General features: G+C 29.5%; 2 protein-coding genes across 3 annotated transcripts in view; both read left to right on the forward strand.

Moving 5' to 3' along the window:
* The window catches only part of LOC140433488 (uncharacterized), a 54,968-nt gene extending 52,261 nt beyond the window's left edge, over positions 1 to 2,707 (forward strand). The window contains exon 10 of the mRNA XM_072521479.1: positions 2,365 to 2,707. Coding sequence (XP_072377580.1) covers positions 2,365 to 2,606 — 242 coding nt within the window. The 3' untranslated portion in view covers positions 2,607 to 2,707. The remainder of the gene's footprint in view (positions 1 to 2,364) is intronic.
* Positions 2,708 to 10,759: 8,052 nt separating this feature from the next.
* LOC140435001 (uncharacterized) lies at positions 10,760 to 19,291 on the forward strand. 2 transcript variants are annotated; one of them, XM_072523661.1, is made up of 4 exons: positions 10,760 to 11,116; positions 11,977 to 12,239; positions 13,040 to 13,398; positions 13,818 to 19,291. In XM_072523661.1, exons 1-4 carry the CDS (start codon positions 11,101 to 11,103, stop codon positions 14,056 to 14,058), a joined length of 879 nt encoding a protein of 292 aa, XP_072379762.1. In that variant the 5' UTR covers positions 10,760 to 11,100; the 3' UTR covers positions 14,059 to 19,291. The 2 variants fall into 2 exon arrangements, with proteins under 2 accessions (XP_072379762.1, XP_072379761.1); XM_072523660.1 differs by lacking the exon at positions 10,760 to 11,116 and adding an exon at positions 11,281 to 11,417.
* The last annotated feature ends 1,545 nt before the right edge of the window (positions 19,292 to 20,836 follow it).

A 20,836-nucleotide genomic window follows, 5' to 3' on the forward strand; every position in this document is an offset into this window, starting at 1 on the left:
TTCATCTTTAAGCTCCCAACCATGTTCTTCAACAATCAATTCTGTTGGTACTTTTTTATGAGCATTTGTCCAAATATTTGAAATATAATGAGCTAGCAGTAGATGTTGATGTAATTCATCTTGACATGGTGGTAAGCTTGAAGCATCGAAATTTTTTAGTTTTTTTTTTTAAAGGCTCGTTCACATCATGCAACTTATACTGCCGGTTAAATAGCGAAAATCTGACATCGTTTACTTTTCTTTTTGGAATTGTTCTCGTCAATCCTGTTCCATATAAGTGACATATGAAAGTTTCTAAGGTTTCAAAAACTTCATTACAATCGAAGTCAGTTTCACCAAGTTGGATAAAAGCATCTTGATATTTATTACATTTAGCCCATGCGTCTAGAATTACTGATCTAAATGGAACGCGCATCATTATTATTTTAATATTTTAAAATAATAATGATGCAAAATTAATGTCCAATCACAATTTGTAAAATTATAATTAACTAATGAAAAAAAATTCAATCAATTTGAAAGTTAAAAAAAAAATATTGAAAATATCTACAAAGTAAATTTCAAAACTTAAAAAATTGATAATTCCACTATTAAAGAGATTTTTATTAATAATTATTTGTAAAATGTTAAAGGAATTCTACAAATTGAATTTTACCTATTGATAAATAGAAATAATATATTTTGTATTTGATTATTAATGTAATAATAAATCAAATTTTTCTTGTATCTGAACAACCATTATTTATGCAATATAAATTTAAAAACCTTTTTATTGTAATAAATAATAAGTAAAATTACTATTTGTTATACCGAAAATATTCAATAGTTAACATTATAAAATTACTTTAATTTAATAAAATTACTTAACCGGTTTCATAATTAATTTTTATCAATCATCAGATAATTTCAATTGATTATTATATTGAAAATATTTTTTTTGTTTTTCATTCTAATATCAAACATTTATTCAATTAAAAATTAATTCGTAAAATATTTATATTTAAGAAAAAAATGTGATTTGTAAAGTAAATATGACTTTAGTTTGAAAAAAAAACATTATCATAATATCATTTTAAAACTATAAAATATTCTATAAAAGATTCAGACGATGACGTAGAGTTTTATCAAATGTTTTAGAAAAGTTTTTCTAAATTTTTTTTTCTTATCGGAAAAATCGTTTGAAAATTTTTGGAAAAAAATCATGGTATAACTTACAGAAAATCGAAAGGATTCTACAAATTAGATTTTACCTCAAAAAATTACGAAAATTTTCATTTACGGAAATTTTTTTGGAAAATTTTGAGGAAAACTCTACTTGACGCTTTTCAGAATAGTGAGCATACAAATTTTCAAATCAATCGGTATAAAAATATCATAATAAAATCAGTTTTAAAATTGTTACCAAGACCTAAAATGCGCAGGCAAGTGGTACATTTGACCCCGTTTTATGGCTCTCTGTACCAACCCAAGTTGTTAGGGGCTAAATAATGAGCCATGAAAATGGCGGACATATTACTTATCGTTAATTTTTCTCCACAAAATTGCAACTTCACCCCTGTTCGCCACCCCTTATGTATCCACTCTCGCGTCCGCCCTTTGGGACTTCGTCTAGTTATACCAAGATCTTACTCTGGGCAAATTTTCAGCCATATTATCGATCGTTAATTTTTCCGAAAAAAATTACAACTTCATCCCTGTATAGCCACCCCCTGTACAACGAGGGGCGTCCGCCTGTAAGGCAAAGTCTTAACCCAGTTACAATGAATATATTCCAATAGAGAAATGTCATATTACTGATCAGTTCAAAATTTCGGCTCTATCTCTTGGACTATAAGGAAGCGATAGGTGGTTTGACAGCATAATAACTGCTTGTTTAGTCTAGTTTTCACAGTGATTCTAGGCAACCTATTTGGGTGGAGTTTTGACTTGTTCTTGAATGAATTCAGAATCCATCAGCCCGCTGAAGTATTGGATTTTTATAATATAATTATTTGACAGCCTTTTGTTGGTCAAACACCTAGAGCGGAGTTGAGCCGAAATACATTGATTTCGTATGTTCCGTTTTAAATTCGTTCAATCTGTATATATATATACATATATATAATATATATATATATATATATATATATATATATATATATATATATATATATATATATATATATTTATGTTTATAATTACGTACGCACATATATTATTACGTATATTTACGAAATGTTTGAACATCTTCGGATTTGGAAGTCCGTTTAAATCCGCATTAATAATGTTTTTTGTTATTGTATTATTCACACAGTTCTGCGTTATATATTATATAGTTTACTTCTATATATTATTAAAATTTTAAATGTTTAATTTTGTTTTCAGACTCTCTAAAACATTTACAAGATAAAGAGAGCTATATACTCAATGCAATAGAACAACTCCATTCACTGATAGCCTCGTCAACATCAAAGAAGACTTTGTCGGCCTCAAACATTTCACAGAAAGTGATGGATATGTGGGTTGAAATGCCTTTCACAAAATACATTCCTTCAAATCGAGTCTTCGATAATAAAGATTATAAAACCTACGAGAAAGAGTTTGACAGCTTTTATAACAACTTGTAATATAAATAGTTATTTAAGTCACAATTCTAAAAAAATCATTATATAAAATTTGTATTTTTATATATATTTAAGTAAATATATTTTTCTTCCGTATTTTTCAATACATCGTATATTAGTTTACAATTACATTGTAATATTACACCCAGATTTGGTCACTGGATATCACCGATGCGCTTTTTTCTGTATCTACCGCATCGGTACGGTGGTGGCTGATTAGGAAGTGCTTACATAAAAAAAATCTCCCTCAAACTAGAGCTCTCACATACAGTTATCAACAACTTGGGTCAGGTAAGAATATTTCCCAAAACCTCACGCTAACCAGCCTAGTTGTTTTTAATCTACAAGCAGAGCTAGAACAAAGGCCACTAGCAATAAGGAGACTGACAATGATTAGGTACAAAAATTATAGAAAGAATCTATAAAATGGCACATAAAACTTAACTAAAAACTAACAAACAATAAATGAGATGAGTCATTCTAAATCACGAAGCTGAGGTTATTAAAAGTAACGTAAGCAAGTGTACGAGGATTTGTTGATAGCAAAGTTGCTATCAACAAGTCCTCGTAGACACTTTGTCTCAGGACTATCAACCTCATGTAGAGTCTTACGTTGCCATGTCATCAATTCCACTAGTAACTTTAACACCATAACATATACGATCGAATAATGTAACCTAAATTTAAATTAATAACATTTAGCGGGTTTTTACCCAAATATTTAGTGTCTTAAAACATGTACACCTAGACACACTGATGATGGAATATAGATTCCGAAAACGTTTTGTGATGTAGCCCGATTGGGTGTTTTAATTATATACCTTTTATAAAGGATTTTAAATAAAAAAATTTTTAATTTTATTTCGTTTATTTATTTTTTAAATAAAATACGCTGCTCGTGACGTATATGCATATTTTTTTATATCAAATTAAAGCTAATTTTTTTAATATGATGATATAAGGTTGCATAAGAAAAAATGGTCGCAAATTAGGGTTGCCAGCTTTAAAAACTTAAATTATTGTCACTAGTGTTTTTCTTTAAATTGGCTTATAAATAAATCAACAATATCACTATTAGATGATAATGTATGTTTGTTTATCTATAAGAACGTGGCGGGAACTCTTGCATACAAATATTTTTCCAACATTCTACCATAAAGAGCTTAGGTATAGGCATAGAGCTAGTAATAGTAGATTGAAATTCTTAACAAGATTTCTGTCTACTTGATTTTGTAATATATTTAGCTTGTGGCCGTAATTTCTTATATTCAACAATATTTTCTAAGGTTTTGTTATGCCTCATTTTATTGAAAGAGTTTTTATATTGTTTAATAATTTTATTACACTCTTTATTCCGCCATGGAAGAGAAATTCTTTTCAAGATTTTTGATTTGCCCATGTGATTGATAGCAGCGGTATATATTATTGAAAGGAATGAGCTTAGTATTTCATCGATAAAATGATCTGCTGTGGTTTCTCTTAAAGTTTGTCAATTTCGTTGGATATATGCTTTAAATATGCGTTACTGTGAGAGGTCCTAGGCCAGCGGTGCCCAAACAGTCGATTGCGATCGACGGGTCGATCGCGACAGTTTCTAGAGTCGATCACAAAAGAATTCTAAATTATTCTGGTGCAGGTGCTATCGAAATATTGCAGGGTTCTGATGCAATGTATCCGCGCGACGTTTGTCGAGTGTTACCGATTGTTCTTGAGTGTATGTTTCATATATAACAAGCTGCGGTGACTGGTCTTTATTAAATTAGGACGTATTAATACAAACTGAAGTATGTAAAATACGAAATGAGTACGGACGTATATTTTACATCAGGCTTGCGGTTGGCATCCAGTAATTACACATCTTACAAACAGTTTGAGGATGATATGCAGTACCATGCAAAATTATTTCTTTACAACTTTTAGTGTTAGATGCTTGAATATATGCTCTAATTATACATATAATTAGAGCATAAATACATATACACTAATTTTCAAAAATCTACGTATTTTAGAATCTAGGTTTCAGTCGGTAGTCGATCGCTTGTCTTTTAAATATTTTGTGATAGATCGCAGACACTTTAAGTCTGAGCACCCCTGTCCTAGAGCACGGCCACTGAGACAAGCGAAACGTGATAAATTTGCGCCCCGTATAAAATTTCATACAATTGTGAAAAGTGAGTTTTAATTTTCATATCATTGAAAACTGTAAGTAAAGCTAAAATAGTTAAATAAGGTTAAAATAAATCGTTTTAAACCACCGTACGGATAAAAGTCTACGAAAATTTGGTTTGGATTTTGACTGTTTGCGCCCTACGTGTGATAAGAACGTTAATTAATACCCAATGAAAGAAATAGGTGTTCAATTCGATTTATTTTAATGAACATTAAATTATATTATTATAAAGAATATTAGATTTGATTTCAGTCAATTAAATGGCCAGCGGCGGAGCATATAGGAAACCGTTAACGCCAAGAAGAGATTATGAAAATAGCGGTGAAGAAAATTGGAAAAGGAGAAGCAGAGATAGGTATGAAGAAGAGTTATTTGGAAAGGGCAAGGCTACGAGGAGATCACCAAATAGGAGCGGTAATCAAAATGAGGACATGTTAAAAACGATGTGTGAAATACTGTCAAAGCACGATGATATGATGAGCAAAATAAAAAACCTGCGCAGAGAGCAAAGAGAGACTGTGGATTGCATCAAAGAATATGGAGTTACAAATAGGACTCAAAGAAGCAAATGATAAAATAGAACGAATTGAGAGAGGCAAAAGAAAAAAGAATATAATTGTTAAAGACAACTATGGACACCAACGATAACAAAAGTATTAAATACAAACTAGTATTCAAAAGAATTCATTGAAACAAATCTTCAGGTAAAAATTAAACTGTCAAGGCTGTCTGAAATGGAAAATATGATAGATAAAAAGTCTGTACTGAAGAATAAAAGTAAACTCAAATATACGGGGTCTGGCTATTAAATAAAGAGACTGCTTATGAAAAAGAGTTTTATTTTAAAAATTATTCTACAATCGAATGCTCTCCCTCAATATATTCCCCTTCCCTCGCCACACACCGTTCCATTCGTTTTTTCCATTGGTCAAAGCCATGCAGGAAGTCTCCTTTTGTTACAGCTTTTAGGAGCTCGCCTTTTTTGGCTTCACCTCTTCCATCGACTCGAATCGAATTTCTTTTAAGGCAGACTTGATCGTCGGAAACAGGAAAAAGTCACAGGGTGCTAAATCAGGCGAGTACGGCGGGTGTTCGAGCACTGGAATGCCTCTAGCGGCTAAATAACGCTTCACAGACAGCGCGTTATGGGTTGTCCTGGTGCAAGATCCACTGCTTGTTTTTCCACAACTCTGGTCGTTTCTTACGAACTCGCTCTCGCAGCGTTGCCAAAACTTTCAAATAGTAAGTTTGGTTTACAGTTTGACCCTCTGGAACCCATTCAGTCATCACGATGCCGTTAATGTCGAAAAAAACTGCATTCTTGGCGATGCAGGAGTTGTCCAGTGCAAGTCGCTTAGTTTCAACATCGTATTTGAATATTCAGGTTTCATCGCAAGTGATGATGTTTTCTCCATTAATTCAGGCTCTTCATGTAACCTCTCAAGAAAATCTGAGCAGATCTGTTGATGGACGAGCTTTTAGGCAGGGGTCAAATTTTTTGGGACCAACTTCGCACAGACTTTCTTCATGTAAATTTTTTCTGACAGTTTCTTTATCGACGTTTACAGTCTCGGCAATTATCAGAATGCTCATACGACGATCTCCGCGCACAATTTCATTTATTTTGGTCACTGTTTGCGGAATCGAAACAGAGACAGGTCGACCTGGACGTTCTTCATCTTCGGCGCTCTCTCGGCCTTCAGAAAACCGTTTATACCATTCGAAAACGCGCACGAAATAGAGATTTCTCACCATAGGTCTCTTTCAACAAATTATAGCACTCAGTCGGAGTTTTTTTTAATTTAACGAGAAATTTCACATTAATTCGTTGCTCATGTTTTTCGTCACACATTCTTATCGTCACGAGAAAAAAACACGTTCTTTTGTAACCTCTACAGCAAAATACTACTATAGCTACAAAAACGTATTTTTGTACTGAAAGAGTAGACACTTCCAACTATCCAATGTTGCATTCGTTTCCCACTCTTCTCATCTAGGACGCCTTCTGCGCGCGCAGTCTTGTTATTTAATAACCAGACGTCGTATATCAGGACAGAACATATATATAAGAATCTGACATGACAAAATCGGAAAGAGAGGTACAGGCAAGAATTAGGAAAAGAAGAAAAATATAAGAATAATACAACAAAAATAGGGTACATGAAGCTAAATACGTTCAAAAAACTAATACGGAATGCAGTCGATACCTATAATTATGACGACAAAGACAACAGACCTGGCAGTAGAAAAGTCTAACGAAAATAACAAAACAAGACACACAGAAATAAAAAAAGAAACGTGATGGGAGGAAAATAGTAAAGTTAAAATCGGATCCTGGGATATAAAAACCATTCTAGCAATAGGTAAGATGCAAGAAATAGCCCTAGAAATGGAAAAATATAAACTAGAAATTTTAGCTCTGCAAGAAATACGATGGAAAAATCAAGGACAAATTTTACTATGTACTATTCAGGAAAAAACTAACAGGGGATAAATGAGACAGCCTTTATGGTGAATAGAAGACTGAGAGAAAAAGTACTACAATTCAAAGCAGTTAATGGAAGGACATCTTACATCAGAATATAGAACAAACAAGCAAACATATTGATACTTAACTACCCACTACAGAAGAAGCAACCCAAGAAGACAGAGTAGCATTTTATGACCTCTTAGAAGAAACCTGTGAAAATATCCCCAGATATGACATCTTAATAAAAATGGGCGACTTAAATGCAAAGTTCGGAAGGGAAGATTATAACCGAAATGTTGCTGGCAAAGAAACCATACATGAAGTTACAAACGATAACGGGGGAAAAATCTGCAAACTAGCATCTGTAACAAACATATATAGTCAGTACATAAACACAAAAGAGAACACAAGATAACGTGGATGATACCGGGAAGAATGGATGGCAATCAAATAGACCATGTATTAATTCCCAAAGGGTGGGCACAAATAGTACAAGATATTAGATCTTATGGAGGAGCAAACGCGGACACTGATTTCTTACTATTAATATCAAAATTAAAGATGAAAATAATCAAAACAAATATTAACAAGGAAAGAAAAAAAAAGATATAAGAAAGGAATGGATAAACATAAAAAACAGCAGAACAAATAATAGGACCCCAACAAAACGAAAAATCGAAAGCATGGTTTAATCACGAAACTCTATAGAAGAAAGATCACAATTTGATCTTAATAAATTGTATTTGTAAATACATATTAAATTTAGATTAATAGCTTTAAATACCAATTATTGTTGTGTATTGTGATTGTGCTATGCCAAAACAACTAAATCGTCTGTAGAAAGCTGATAAGCTTTCATATAAGATAGATTATTTTGAACAAGAAATAATGGCGGGACGTTTTTACTATTAATGCTCTAATAAAAGAGGTAAGTTTAAAATTTAGAATATATATATAATTTTGTATTAAAAGTTTTCTTATGTATTTTAGTGTGTTGCAGTAGTCTTAAAACTAAGTGTATTTACTGTTAATATAACAGTTTGATAAATAGTTGTTATTTTAAAAATTCCTCACTTACTAACTATTCTGATGTTTTGACAACGCTGTGGGGTTCTAACGTCGTAAATTTTGAATGAAGTGCAATCATTTTTATATGAAAAATTCTATGCTTTCGTGTACCACCACCCGTTAGTAATAATCCATACGATCTTTTCAGTTTGCTTGTAACTGATGAATTGCTAAATTACATTGTAGATCAAACGAATATTTAGACAGTAATATTTTTTAAGTCACTCTACTTTGGAAAAATCCAAAATAACTGAGTGGAAACCACGTTCCCTATCAGAGTTAAAGATTTTTTTTGGCGTGTGGTTCCAAATGGGCAATGTACAACTCAATCGGCTATAAGACTACTTGAAAAAAGATAAACTGTTTGATATTCCTGGTTAACAAAAATACACGAGCAGAAATAGATTTATAATCATTATGAGGTTTCACTGAAGCTCTATGCTCCACTTAGGAGTTCAAGAACCTTATAACCTTATATATATATATATATATATATATATATATATATACTAAGGTACACTCGAAGAGTGGTGGGTTTTTCGGTCGAGTGTACCTTAGTTTATTTTGGATTGACGGTCGTACTCCTTTTCTCTATATATATATATATATATATATATATATATATATATATATATATATATATATATATATATATATATATATATATATATATATATATATATATATGAGGTTTCTTCATTTCTCAACAAATGCACGTTATTAGGTAAATCCTGGTTATGGTGATCATTTACATAAAATCAGAAATCTTCAAGATTATTTCAATAATTTATTACCCTGGAAAATCGTTATCCTTAGATGAGTCCATGATGCTGTGGCGAGGAAGACTATCTTTTCGTCAATTTTTAAAAGGTAAACGACACAAGTTCGGCATAAAATTGTATATATTAGCTGAGCCAGATGGACGGTGCTGCGATGCAATGTATACAGTGGTGCTCAAGGTGAAACTGGTGGTACAGGGCATACTGAAAAAGTGGTATTGTCACTGATAAAAGGGTTCGAGAACAAAGGACATGCTTATATATGGACAACTTTTATAATAGTATTCCGTTGTACGTTGTATAGAAACCAAACGCTATTACTAAATACAACGCAGATATGGTCGGCATTGATTGACAGGATAAAAATGTTTTCATCCTATTCAAATGAGAGGAAGACTGAAATGGTATAAGAAGCTCGGAATACATTGTTTGTCTATTATTTTTTCAACAGTTTTCTTTTATTCAGAAGAGCTGCAATAGTAAAACTAACAATATTATGATTACTGTTTGCAAGTTATAAAAACTTTGTTATCGGAAAAATCATTATCACCTACACACAAGTTGGATACTACGCGTTTACCTAGTAAATTGGACAGAACGAGTAGGAAAAGATGTAGAGAATGCAGCAAATAACAGGCTGTTTACCCAATATAATTATTCTTCATGCGAAGGAGAACCAGGGCTTTGTTAACAAAATTGTTTTGCAGAATATCACAAAAAATTGGAGATATTGTATTTTTATATTTTGTTTTTTTTTTTTGTGTGAAATATCTTTTTTTTTAATAAATTTTCTGTTTTGTTTTACATAAAAATGGTAAAAGAAAATAGGCACCAACAAAACAAAAAATTCGACACTCTAACCGGACAAATTAGTTCACCGAAGAAGAAGGAGAAGGTATTCAAATATTTGGTTATGCTATTACTGAAAATGAAATGACGGAGCAAGCATAAATACTATAAAAAATTCTTAATTCCTTAAGCGCAATGTACCAATAAATTTTTAAAAAGCCCCAAGTAAAATTTAGGATTTATGTAACAGTAATTTGACTAACAATTTATTATAGATGAGTAGATACATATTATAGGTCACATCTTGTCCAGATTTATGTTATGTTTAAAATGTTCTTTTTAAAAGTTTCTTTTAAAAATTATGAAATGAATTTTTTAAGAGTAGGTATGTAGCGTTCTAAGGAATAACCGCAAAAATTAGAGAAGGAAATGACATTAGCATATAAAATAATAACAGAACGATACGACGAAGCTTTTAAACATGATAATATTTATCGTCAAAGATATTTACCTGAATTTTCTTAAATTTCTTTTTCGGGAGACAATCCCTGAATTCGTCCCTGTCTTCAAAATTAGATAAGATTATTTATGTAATAAACACATTCAATACATATGATATTATTTGTTTGTTTCGATAAATTGTATTATTTTTACATAATACCGGTAGCTTTTCAACTATAAACTCACAAAATGTGTAAAATAAAACACCATTAATTTATTTCCAGAGATAAAGATGTCAAAGGTTGGTTTTTAAAATTTACCGCCGATTATTCACGAAAGTTTAGCTTCCGCCATTATTCTTCGAATGAACCAATCAAAATGATCAAATTGAATAATAAATCCGTGACCTGCGTACTGACGTCTATCAATTAGACCGCCATATAAACTGTCAAGTTGTAGCACGCGTGACAATCAGTTTTGTTTTAAAAGTGATTTTTTTATAAATACAAGTTTAATTCCTTCTATAATTAGCGATAAACTTCTATTTATCTTTCAGATATGTAATACAATAATAGTTGTTACAGTTTTCAGTATCAAAAAAGTGTTTTGAGTGTGTTTACTATTATTGGCTTCAGACTTCGAAAAGTCAACAATACAGAAGTAAACCTATTTGGCAAGTTCATTCTTTTTTGAGTGACATTTTAGAAGAGTTTTTTCTCGGCAGTTAAAAGAAAGCATCTCTTATTACGTAAATATTTAAGTTAGCTTGACCTGTCAACTATGAAGATGAAAGTTCGTAAGTATACGCTTATTTTTCCAATTAAAAGTCAGTATAAATAGTTCAGATAGTTGTTTTACATCATTTCAATTGCCGACAACTTTGTAAGTTATATTTCGAGAAATCAGGTCTTGTTTGTTTGTTTACTATATATTAGCGGTTCTTCTCCAAGCGACCACGAGGTAGCCATTTCTGTCATGTGTCAGTTTTACTGTCATCTAAACGTGCTTTTTATTTAAAAAAGTTAAAAAGTTCGGGTTATTTTATTAAGTACATAAATTAACTACTATGGATATGGATTATTGCACATTTAAAAGCGGTAATAAATTGTACAATATTTGTTAACGATGGTAGTCTTCTGTTTAAAATATTTTAACATTGTCTAATATTAGATAAACTGTTTTAACTAAGAATTTAACCATTTAGAACTTTGTATCTGAGTATGTGCAAATTTAACATTAAGAAACTTTTTACTTAACCGTGCATATGAATTATTCGAATTATACTTATTTATCTCAGTGGTTACATGTATGCCTAATATCTTTATATTAAAAAATATAGTTCTAGTGTTATTAAAGAACACTGTCTTTAATTTTTAAAGCACATGGTTTTTCTATTTCTCTTCATATTCCAAGGTAGTATAGTTTATTTCATTACAACTTTTGATCCTCACTTACCCTTATGCCATTAGTTAGTATTAACTATTACTTATTTCATTAAATAAAAGAGAAAGAGTTTGATGAAGAAGGCATTGTCAGTTTCAATTGTCTGACTGTTGTTTTAGGTTGTCATGAAAAGTTTATTTATTCAGCTTGCATTTTCTCTAAAATATCATTTTATAGTTTAGAAAATGGATCCATTAATTAATTATTTTATAGATCGGGAAAGATTCCAATCTGGGAGCAGTACAGATGAAAATGAATCTGGATCTGAGCAGGAACATGAGGAGCTTATTTCACAAAATCAACTTGCAATGGTTAACCATGTGATGGGTACTCCTGTAAGGAAACGAAGGGGAAATTTGCCTAAACATTCAGTAAAAATTTTGAAAAGATGGTTGTATGACCATCGCTACAATGCTTATCCAACTGATGGTGAAAAATTGACTCTTTCACAAGAAGCCAATCTTACTGTTTTGCAGGTAAGATTTATCATATTGCTTTTTTAGAAGGTATAACTTTAAATGGTAAATTGTTCTTTTATTTACTATTTCTCTATTGTAATGTGTTAAATTCATAATCCAACACAACTTGTAAGATTTTGTATATAATATGACTTAAAAATACCTTTGATAACTTCTAGTAATTATTTTTTGTTTCGATTCTGTTTTTACATAATCTATTAATTGTCCAATACACTAAAATCTGTTTCACAATATAGTACATTTATTGTGAAAGTGATTAGTTTGTTTTTAGTTGAAGATATAACCTTCCTGTAGTTCTTTTTTGTTCAAATCTTCAAAATATTATATTATTTGTTTTTTTTTTAGGGAACCACTTATTCTATAATATATTGATTGTATATATATATATATATATATATATATATATATATATATATATATATATATATATATATATATATATATATATATATATATATATATATATATATATATATATATATATATATATATATATATATATATATATATATATATATATATATATATATATATATATATATATATATATATATATATATATATATATATATATATATATATATATATATATATATATATATATATATATATATATATATATATATATATATATATATATATATATATATATATATATATATATATATATTGATTAAGAAAGTTGCACGTATTATCTGATTTTAAATTTCAAACTTAAATTTCACATTTTAAGTAATAAAACTGTTAAGTATGTATTTTAAAATGTTTGTAATAGTTCATAATTATTTTTATTGCAGGTTTGCAACTGGTTTATCAATGCAAGGAGAAGGATATTGCCAGAGATGATTAGAAGAGAAGGTCATGATCCAAATCACTATACAATATCTAGAAGAGGTAAGAAATTGAGTAGTGTAAATGGAATTGGTGAGCAGCCACCAGTAAATTGGCATGGAGATATACAATCTATCACAAGAGGAAAGCGCATAAGACTTGATCATGACTATGAAGACAGTATGACGTTGATGTATCGTTCTGAAGAAGATAGTCCTAACGAATATGAGAGTTCTAGTCCCAGTGAAGAGGAGAAATTTGCTTCTTGGCAGACAGTTATAAGATATGGAGTACAAAATGAAGCTAACCATCCTGCTATTAGAGGGTAATTTGGGTTTTTTCATTTTATTCTTAAAGTCAAACTAATACGGCATCTCTGAATTTGTCTATTTTTTCTATACTTGCTTCTATTATATTCTCTTTTTCTTCATTTTTCTCTTTAAAATTCCTTAAAATTAATCTTAAATTTTATCAAAGTTTTGTAATCTTTATTTCATGTATGACCACTGTGTTATATTGTTCTATTGTGTATATTCATTTTTTTTTCAAGGCGTTTTTCTTTTAATTATTACATTATATATTCAAGAAGTTTTTTTTAAAGGTTAATTTTATTTTGAATGGTACACATTTCAAATAACATTTTTGAAACAAGTTACTGGAGTGTATTTAGATTGTAGTACCTTTTATAAAAACATACCTATTATGAAATAAAATTGTTTCAATGTTAATCTGTTTTTTTTTTAGAAATAACGAAGGAAACTTTGGCAGCACTGATTATTGGAATCCCCAATTGACCCAAATGACTCACACACTTTCAGCTCCAAAAGTACAAGTAATGCCTGCACACCCTGTCAATGATTTGATTCAAGCAGATCCTCTTGCAACTGATGAAGACAAGGATAAGTTTAAGTGCTTATACTTGCTGGTTGAGACTGCAGTTGCTGTCCGACAACGTGAAAAAGAACGAAATGATATTCAAGTATAGTCATGATGTCTGCATTGTACTTAATAGTCACAAACCAATGGTGCCTTGCTTCCCCTTAGGCCAGTATGTGTAAACTGTGTTTTTAATTTTTCATTTTGATTAAAGAAAATGTTTGTTACCTAAATATTAATTTGGAAAGGTGGTGTTAGTAAATACCTTATGCCTTATTTAAACCAAAATATTTAGATGTGTGACTAAAAACGTTTCTCCAAATTAAAAGTAGAATCTCCAATTTTGGTTTAATTAAGTCTGTATCCTTTATTACTATGTAGTGATGGAATTAAAATATATGAATTTAGTGATCCCTTTTATTGTTAGTATTCTTTATATTGACCCTTGCAAAGAATAACTTAACCAGCATTTAAGATTTTCTTCAGAACTGACAAAAACAGATACCAATTTCTTTTATTTACTTTTTTACATGAATGTGACATTTTTTCAGTGTAAGAAGTAAGTATTTATATAAATATTGAAGTCCTCTTTTAGAATAAGGCCTACTATTTTTGATTAGTGGATAGTTTTTTGAACTGTGTCAGAGTTTTTAATATAAATGTAATGTAGAATAATCTTGTAACTGCATTTACAATATTCTTATTGGAAAGGTTAATATACATTTCAAATAATTGCTTATTGTAAGTTAAAGTTTAATAACAGTAGATAGTTTTTGATTAATTGCATATTTCCAATCAACTGGGAGATTTTTAATATTATTCTGAAACTATTTTCTTGTGGCATCTTAAAGCAATTACTATTTTATAATTACTATATTGATTATAATTATATAATTAAAGCAATTACTATATTAATAAGCCACAATTGAAGTTAAAAATAAGGTTATTGACATTTCAATTTCCACTTTGGAAATCGTTTTTAAAATGCTAATTTGAAACGTCAATAAACTTATTTTAAACTTCAATTGTGGCTTATTCCTATTAAATTAGTAATTGGGAGATTTTTATAATAATAAATAATACAATAAAGTGGCTGAAATGTGCTGGCTTTGACATAAATCAGATCATTATATTTTGTTTTGTTTGTCCCTAGTTGGGATGAATATGATGGATCTAGCTTCTTAGAAAGGTTTTTACTAGAATTTCCCAAGTTTTTTTGGAGATAGGTTCTGCAATAAGTTTCACTAAATTTTTTATCAGATAGAAAATCAAATTGAATATTCACTTTGCCAAGATTTGTTTCAGAAATATTTGTGTTTCACCATGTCCAAACAATTTTTCGTTTTCTTCATTTATATATGAATTTGGAAATGTTGTCACAAGGTTATGCAATTCAGTTACCCAATATGGTTTACCTGTTTTTGCACATCCTACTAAGCTCATCCATTGTTCAGGAATAAAAACTGGTTATTTTTACATCGATCTATTAAGGCATAAATGGAATCTCCCTCATTTTTAGAATAATCTACCTCAAAATAGTTGTGCGTTATGTTTATAGAAAAATTTTTAGCTGCAAAAAAATGCATCATACATATACGGTTTCGGTTTTGTCCTCCACAATAAATATCTCTATAAAATGTAAAGTTTTTATATCCTTTTGAAACCTTAGTTACAATAAAATTATAAACACTGCTCTTTATTTCGTTAGCCCCCTTCTTTCCTCTAGTTTAATCCCACAGGTAGCAAAATCCTTCATTGCGTCCTATGTCAAATATTGTGGAATTAAAAACGCATAATTTTCGTTTATAATAAAACAGCAGTTAAGATTGAGGTGTGGTGAGAACTTTCTGCAATTCGTAACAAGTAACTATAATTTCCAGTGAATTTTAGCGATCTCTTTATCCGTTTCCTTAAGTTGTCTTACAAGTCTCAATAGCAATCAGTGTACTTCAGATCCATCTCTGTTTTTTCGTCTTCGCATACACTTCAGTAAACATGACAGTAGACACATTGAACTTTTTTGGTTTAAAAAACTCTGTGTTAAATATTTCACGGTACTGTCTTAACGTTGCAATAGATGAGATAGGATGTTGTTTTTGTATCCACTCTGTATACAAATCAAAAAGTTAAGAAATGTTTAGTCTCTTCAAAATATAATTTTGTTTTTTTTTTCTAAGGTAATGAGACTCTAGTCTACCCCTCTCCTCACAATAATTCCGCAAAATGTTGACACACATGTATCTACCTGCACAATTATCGAAACTTGGAGGCCAATGCGGTGAATAAAATTGTAACAACAGTTAGGGTGTAGTTTTTAAAATATGAGAATTATTTTGAGACACTATAGTATGATTGAGTATTTTTCGACGAAAATTTGATTTGTTTCAACATTCTATCTATATTTACTCTGTTATTCTATAAATAATTCAAACATTTTTTTTTATTTACGGTATTACTCCATTCGGAATATTTCTTGTATAATACAATTGTATCTTGTTCGAATAAAAAGTTGTACAAGAAACCTGTAACTTAAAATCTCCAAAAATGTTAGTTACCACTGTATTCTATGCAAGGGTTGATATCATTAATATTTCTTAGATCGATTTGAAATAATTGTTATTTATAAGCTGTGTAAGATATTAATTATGTAATAAATGACTATATATAACAAGTTCAAGAAAATTATGAATATTTACAAATTGTTTTAAGAAGAAATGCTTTGCTAGGAAACAATAATTGCCAACTGAAATTTTTGTCCATTTTTGAACCTTTTAATTATTGAAATAATTTTTACAGATTTTACGATTTTTTTACTGACATAAATACTGTTGAACAGTTATTTTTTTGTTCTATACAATACGAGTTAGAGTATTGTACAGCTGGGTCAGTAAATTTCTGGTTATTCTCAAATTTCTTCTTCCTCATATCCAAGCTAATATTTTTCCTTTGAGATATACATTTTCGCATTTTGCAAATCTATGTGGTACAGCATGTCTCTGATGATAGTAATGTTTTAGAATTGTGTATAGTAGCTAGTAGTATATGGCAGTTAAAAGAATGTAACTGATTCTACAGTTACATTCTTATGATTTTTATATTAGATAGAATCTGATATAATAGCCTACAGCTGCCCGTAGTAGAGGCTACTTGCAAAAATTCATGACTATCAGGTATACCTTTTTTTAGGATGTTATTATGAACTTTGAGATTATTTTATGGTTGAGAATATTAATTATTTGTTTTTCTCTCTACCCAGGTATTATTTTGTAATTAATTTTCGTCCTACAGAATGAATCAGTTTCTCCATATTCGCAAAATTATATTTGATTTCGTCATATTCACATATTGATCGTGATTTCTTCTAATTTAGTTTTATACATTTCAACCTGAATAACTATTTCTTAAAAAAAAATAATTTTACTCTAATACAGCAGAATGATTTCATTTTATATTCTGTGAAAAATGGAATATTTAAGACTTTTCTTGAATGTAGAGTGTACCAAAAAACCAGTAACATGCTGCCGTATCTTTTTTTTTTGTAAGATATAATTCACTTTGTGCTGTATTTTATAACACCAACCTTTCGGTTTTCATTTGTATTTTTATTCATACTACTTATTTTTTTCTTAATTATTGTGGATAAAAAAATCATAAAATGTTTCAAATAGATATTCACTAATTAAAACATCAGTTAAAAATAATACAATCTAAAAATATTAGTATAACATTTAAATTGGATAATTAAGCTAGAAATAGTTAAAAATTAAATTTACTATGATGATAACTGTGCTATTGTATCACTAAATAATCTCAAAAATTCAAAAATTTTGTTTCTGGTAAGTTTTTTAAGTAAACATCTTGAATTGTTTTTTTTTTGTTGTGGATAATTCGAGATTATTATTCTTAAATTATTATTTTTTGTTTCTGTACTAAAATAACGTTTTCAATGTTTTATGTACAAAACATTTTGCGTACAATATGGGCAGTAAGTTCCTCATTATTGATACTTGAACTTTTGAATTAAATGAAATGTTTGATTACTTAAACACAAAAATCACGATAATGAGAGTAAAGTATCTTTAATGGCGCATATTATATTGTCAAAAAGTATGTTTTCTGCTAAAGTGAAATTTAGTTGGTTTAATTTTTCTACAACCTTCATTGCATGTTCACCTTCTACTAAACAGTACATAATTTACAATTATGTTCAAATACGGCCATATATTTTATCGGCATTAGTTAGTTAAATCGTGGTGAGCGCAAGTGTTTCTAAATAGCCAATAATACTAACGATCGTTTGTGTTTGCTAGTCAGAGGAATCGGGTAACAGACGAAAATGCGTCATTTCGCGCATCTCACCCTAATTGGCGTTTGGTGTACCTTTGCATAAGGATCTTGGATATACTGGTAGATAACATATTATTTATCTGTGCCATATTAGTTTTGCAATCCTTATATTCTTTATTTCTAGAATTATTTCTATTATAAAAGGATAATCACTCATTGTTCTGTTTCTATTCAAAACACCAATAATGACAATTATAAGTTCTTAGAAACTATTTAGTTTTAACATTTTGTATATATAAATAAACAATAATCAAATGATGAAACATCTGTTTATATGAGTCTGTAATCACTGTTTTCGAGTAATATTAATAATAAACATTTTATTATGTTAACCAGGAAAATGCATGTACTTTTGAAACATTGACATAGACTTACCAAGACCATTATCAAAAGTGTAAGCTTTGATTATCCTATATCCATTTTATAAAGATGACAATATTATTGTTTTTTTTACCTATTAGAATAACTTTTTTGGAAAATATTATTTTATCCTCTAATATAAGAAAAAAATCCAAAGGTACATATTAGATTTTTTGTATGTAAAAGGTGTAGCTTCTCGATTAGAGATAACGATTAGTAGAGGTATCTCTGCATAGATTTGTTACTGATGACATGCAACGAAGTAGGTAAACAATATAAAAGATGTATTTTCCGCCATTGATTGTTAAATTGAAGTTTTATATTTGTATGTTTAATCAAAATGTGCTAAAATTGTTTTCAAATTATTATTTCATGTTGAAATTGTAAACATATACTGGCCTATCCTTCTGAAAGCTCAAATAGATTCTTGGTCACATTTACAAGTGTTTTTCATACAAAAAAATATGAAATTGAGTGCCAATTTTAATATTTGTCGTTATGAACTCGTAGGATTTTATATTAAGATTGCAAGTTGTGTTGTGTTTTTTAGTTTCGTAATGTTTAATAGTATTCCCTATAGTTTGAATTCCAATGTTTATTACAAGAGAGAGTGATATTAAAACGTGTTGGAATTATTTTGTTTTTATTTAATTTTTATCCTTAATAAATAAATCATAGTGTACACTGATAGGAAAATTGTTGTAAGTTGGAAGAGCATTCGACAACATTCTGTGAAGCCCAAAAAAGGGTCACATGTTTCGAAGAGAAGTTAGATACTTACAGTATAATAGTGTAACAGCTCTCCCTCAGAAAGTTAAAGCAATTTGAGAATGGTATGTACCAAAGATAAACAAAAAATTAGAAATTTTCCCGGCTTATGCACATATTGCCGACGATTTGTCAAATGAATTGCTAATGTTGCAACAAACTCACCTAAGTAGACAAAGGATATGTATGAAATGATTAGTCTCAAAAATCTTATCAGTTCACCAATACTAAGCTACCCGAGATAGGAAGGAAACTTCATTTAGGATATTGATTAGAGCAACGTTACCCTTGGATCTGATTTTTTGTGAATTTAAGATAAACAAGAAAATGTCTCCGCTTACTTCAGCGAGGTTTTGTCGATTATAGTACTACGTTACTAGAAGAGAACTTCTAGGTGTGGTGAAGGCTTATGAACTTTATATCAAATATATTTATAATCCACAAGGAATCTACGTTTCTGTAGTGGGCTGTATACCATATATTAAAAAATTTATTAAAATCCTTTGTAAAAGGTATATATTTAAAAACCCAAACGGGCTATGTTAGACAAAACGTTTTCGGAATCCATATTCCATCATCAGTGTCTAGGAGTACATGAATGTAGCCACTAAATATATGGGTAAAAACTCGTTAAAAATTAATTGGTTACATTTGGTTTACAGTATTATAAAATATTGAGATGTTAAAGTTACCGTTGGATTAGGTAACATGGCGACATATGACTCCACGTGAAGTTGCTAGTCCTGAGACGGTGTGTCTACGAGGACTTTATGGAAGCATACTAATAGAAAAATATTTTTAAAGCATTTTAATAACACAATTGTAGGTCCAAGAAATAAGAACAACGGACTTCCACAAGGCTCAGTTTTAAGCCCTGTTCGCTTTAATTTGTATATTGCTGATTTCCATCAACTAAGTTTTAATCATATTTGGTTTAAAATTGTACACTATGCAGATGACCTCTGCATATATACTGAAAATATATGGTTAATATATATATATATATATAAATATATATATATATATATATATATATATATATATATATATATATATATATATATATATAAATATATATATATATATATATATATATATATATATATATATATATATAGATATATAATATATGGAAAATATATATATGGTTTTCAGATTTCCTACTCCAAGTCTGAAGTTTGTGTTTTCAGTAAACACAACATACCTAAATTAAGTCACATGGTCCTAGGTTCTTATAATTTTTCCCTTAAAGACTCTGTCAAATATCTTGGCAGACAGGAAATTGACATTCATATTAATTACATGTTAGACCAATGTATAAAAGGGTTAATTTTTTAAAAAATGGTTACCAAGACTTGGTGGGGAGCTGGCGTTGAAACCGCCTTACTATTCTATCGTACCTATATCATGTC

This window comes from Diabrotica undecimpunctata, chromosome 2 (assembly GCF_040954645.1).
Source record: "Diabrotica undecimpunctata isolate CICGRU chromosome 2, icDiaUnde3, whole genome shotgun sequence".
NCBI lineage: Eukaryota > Metazoa > Arthropoda > Insecta > Coleoptera > Chrysomelidae > Diabrotica > Diabrotica undecimpunctata.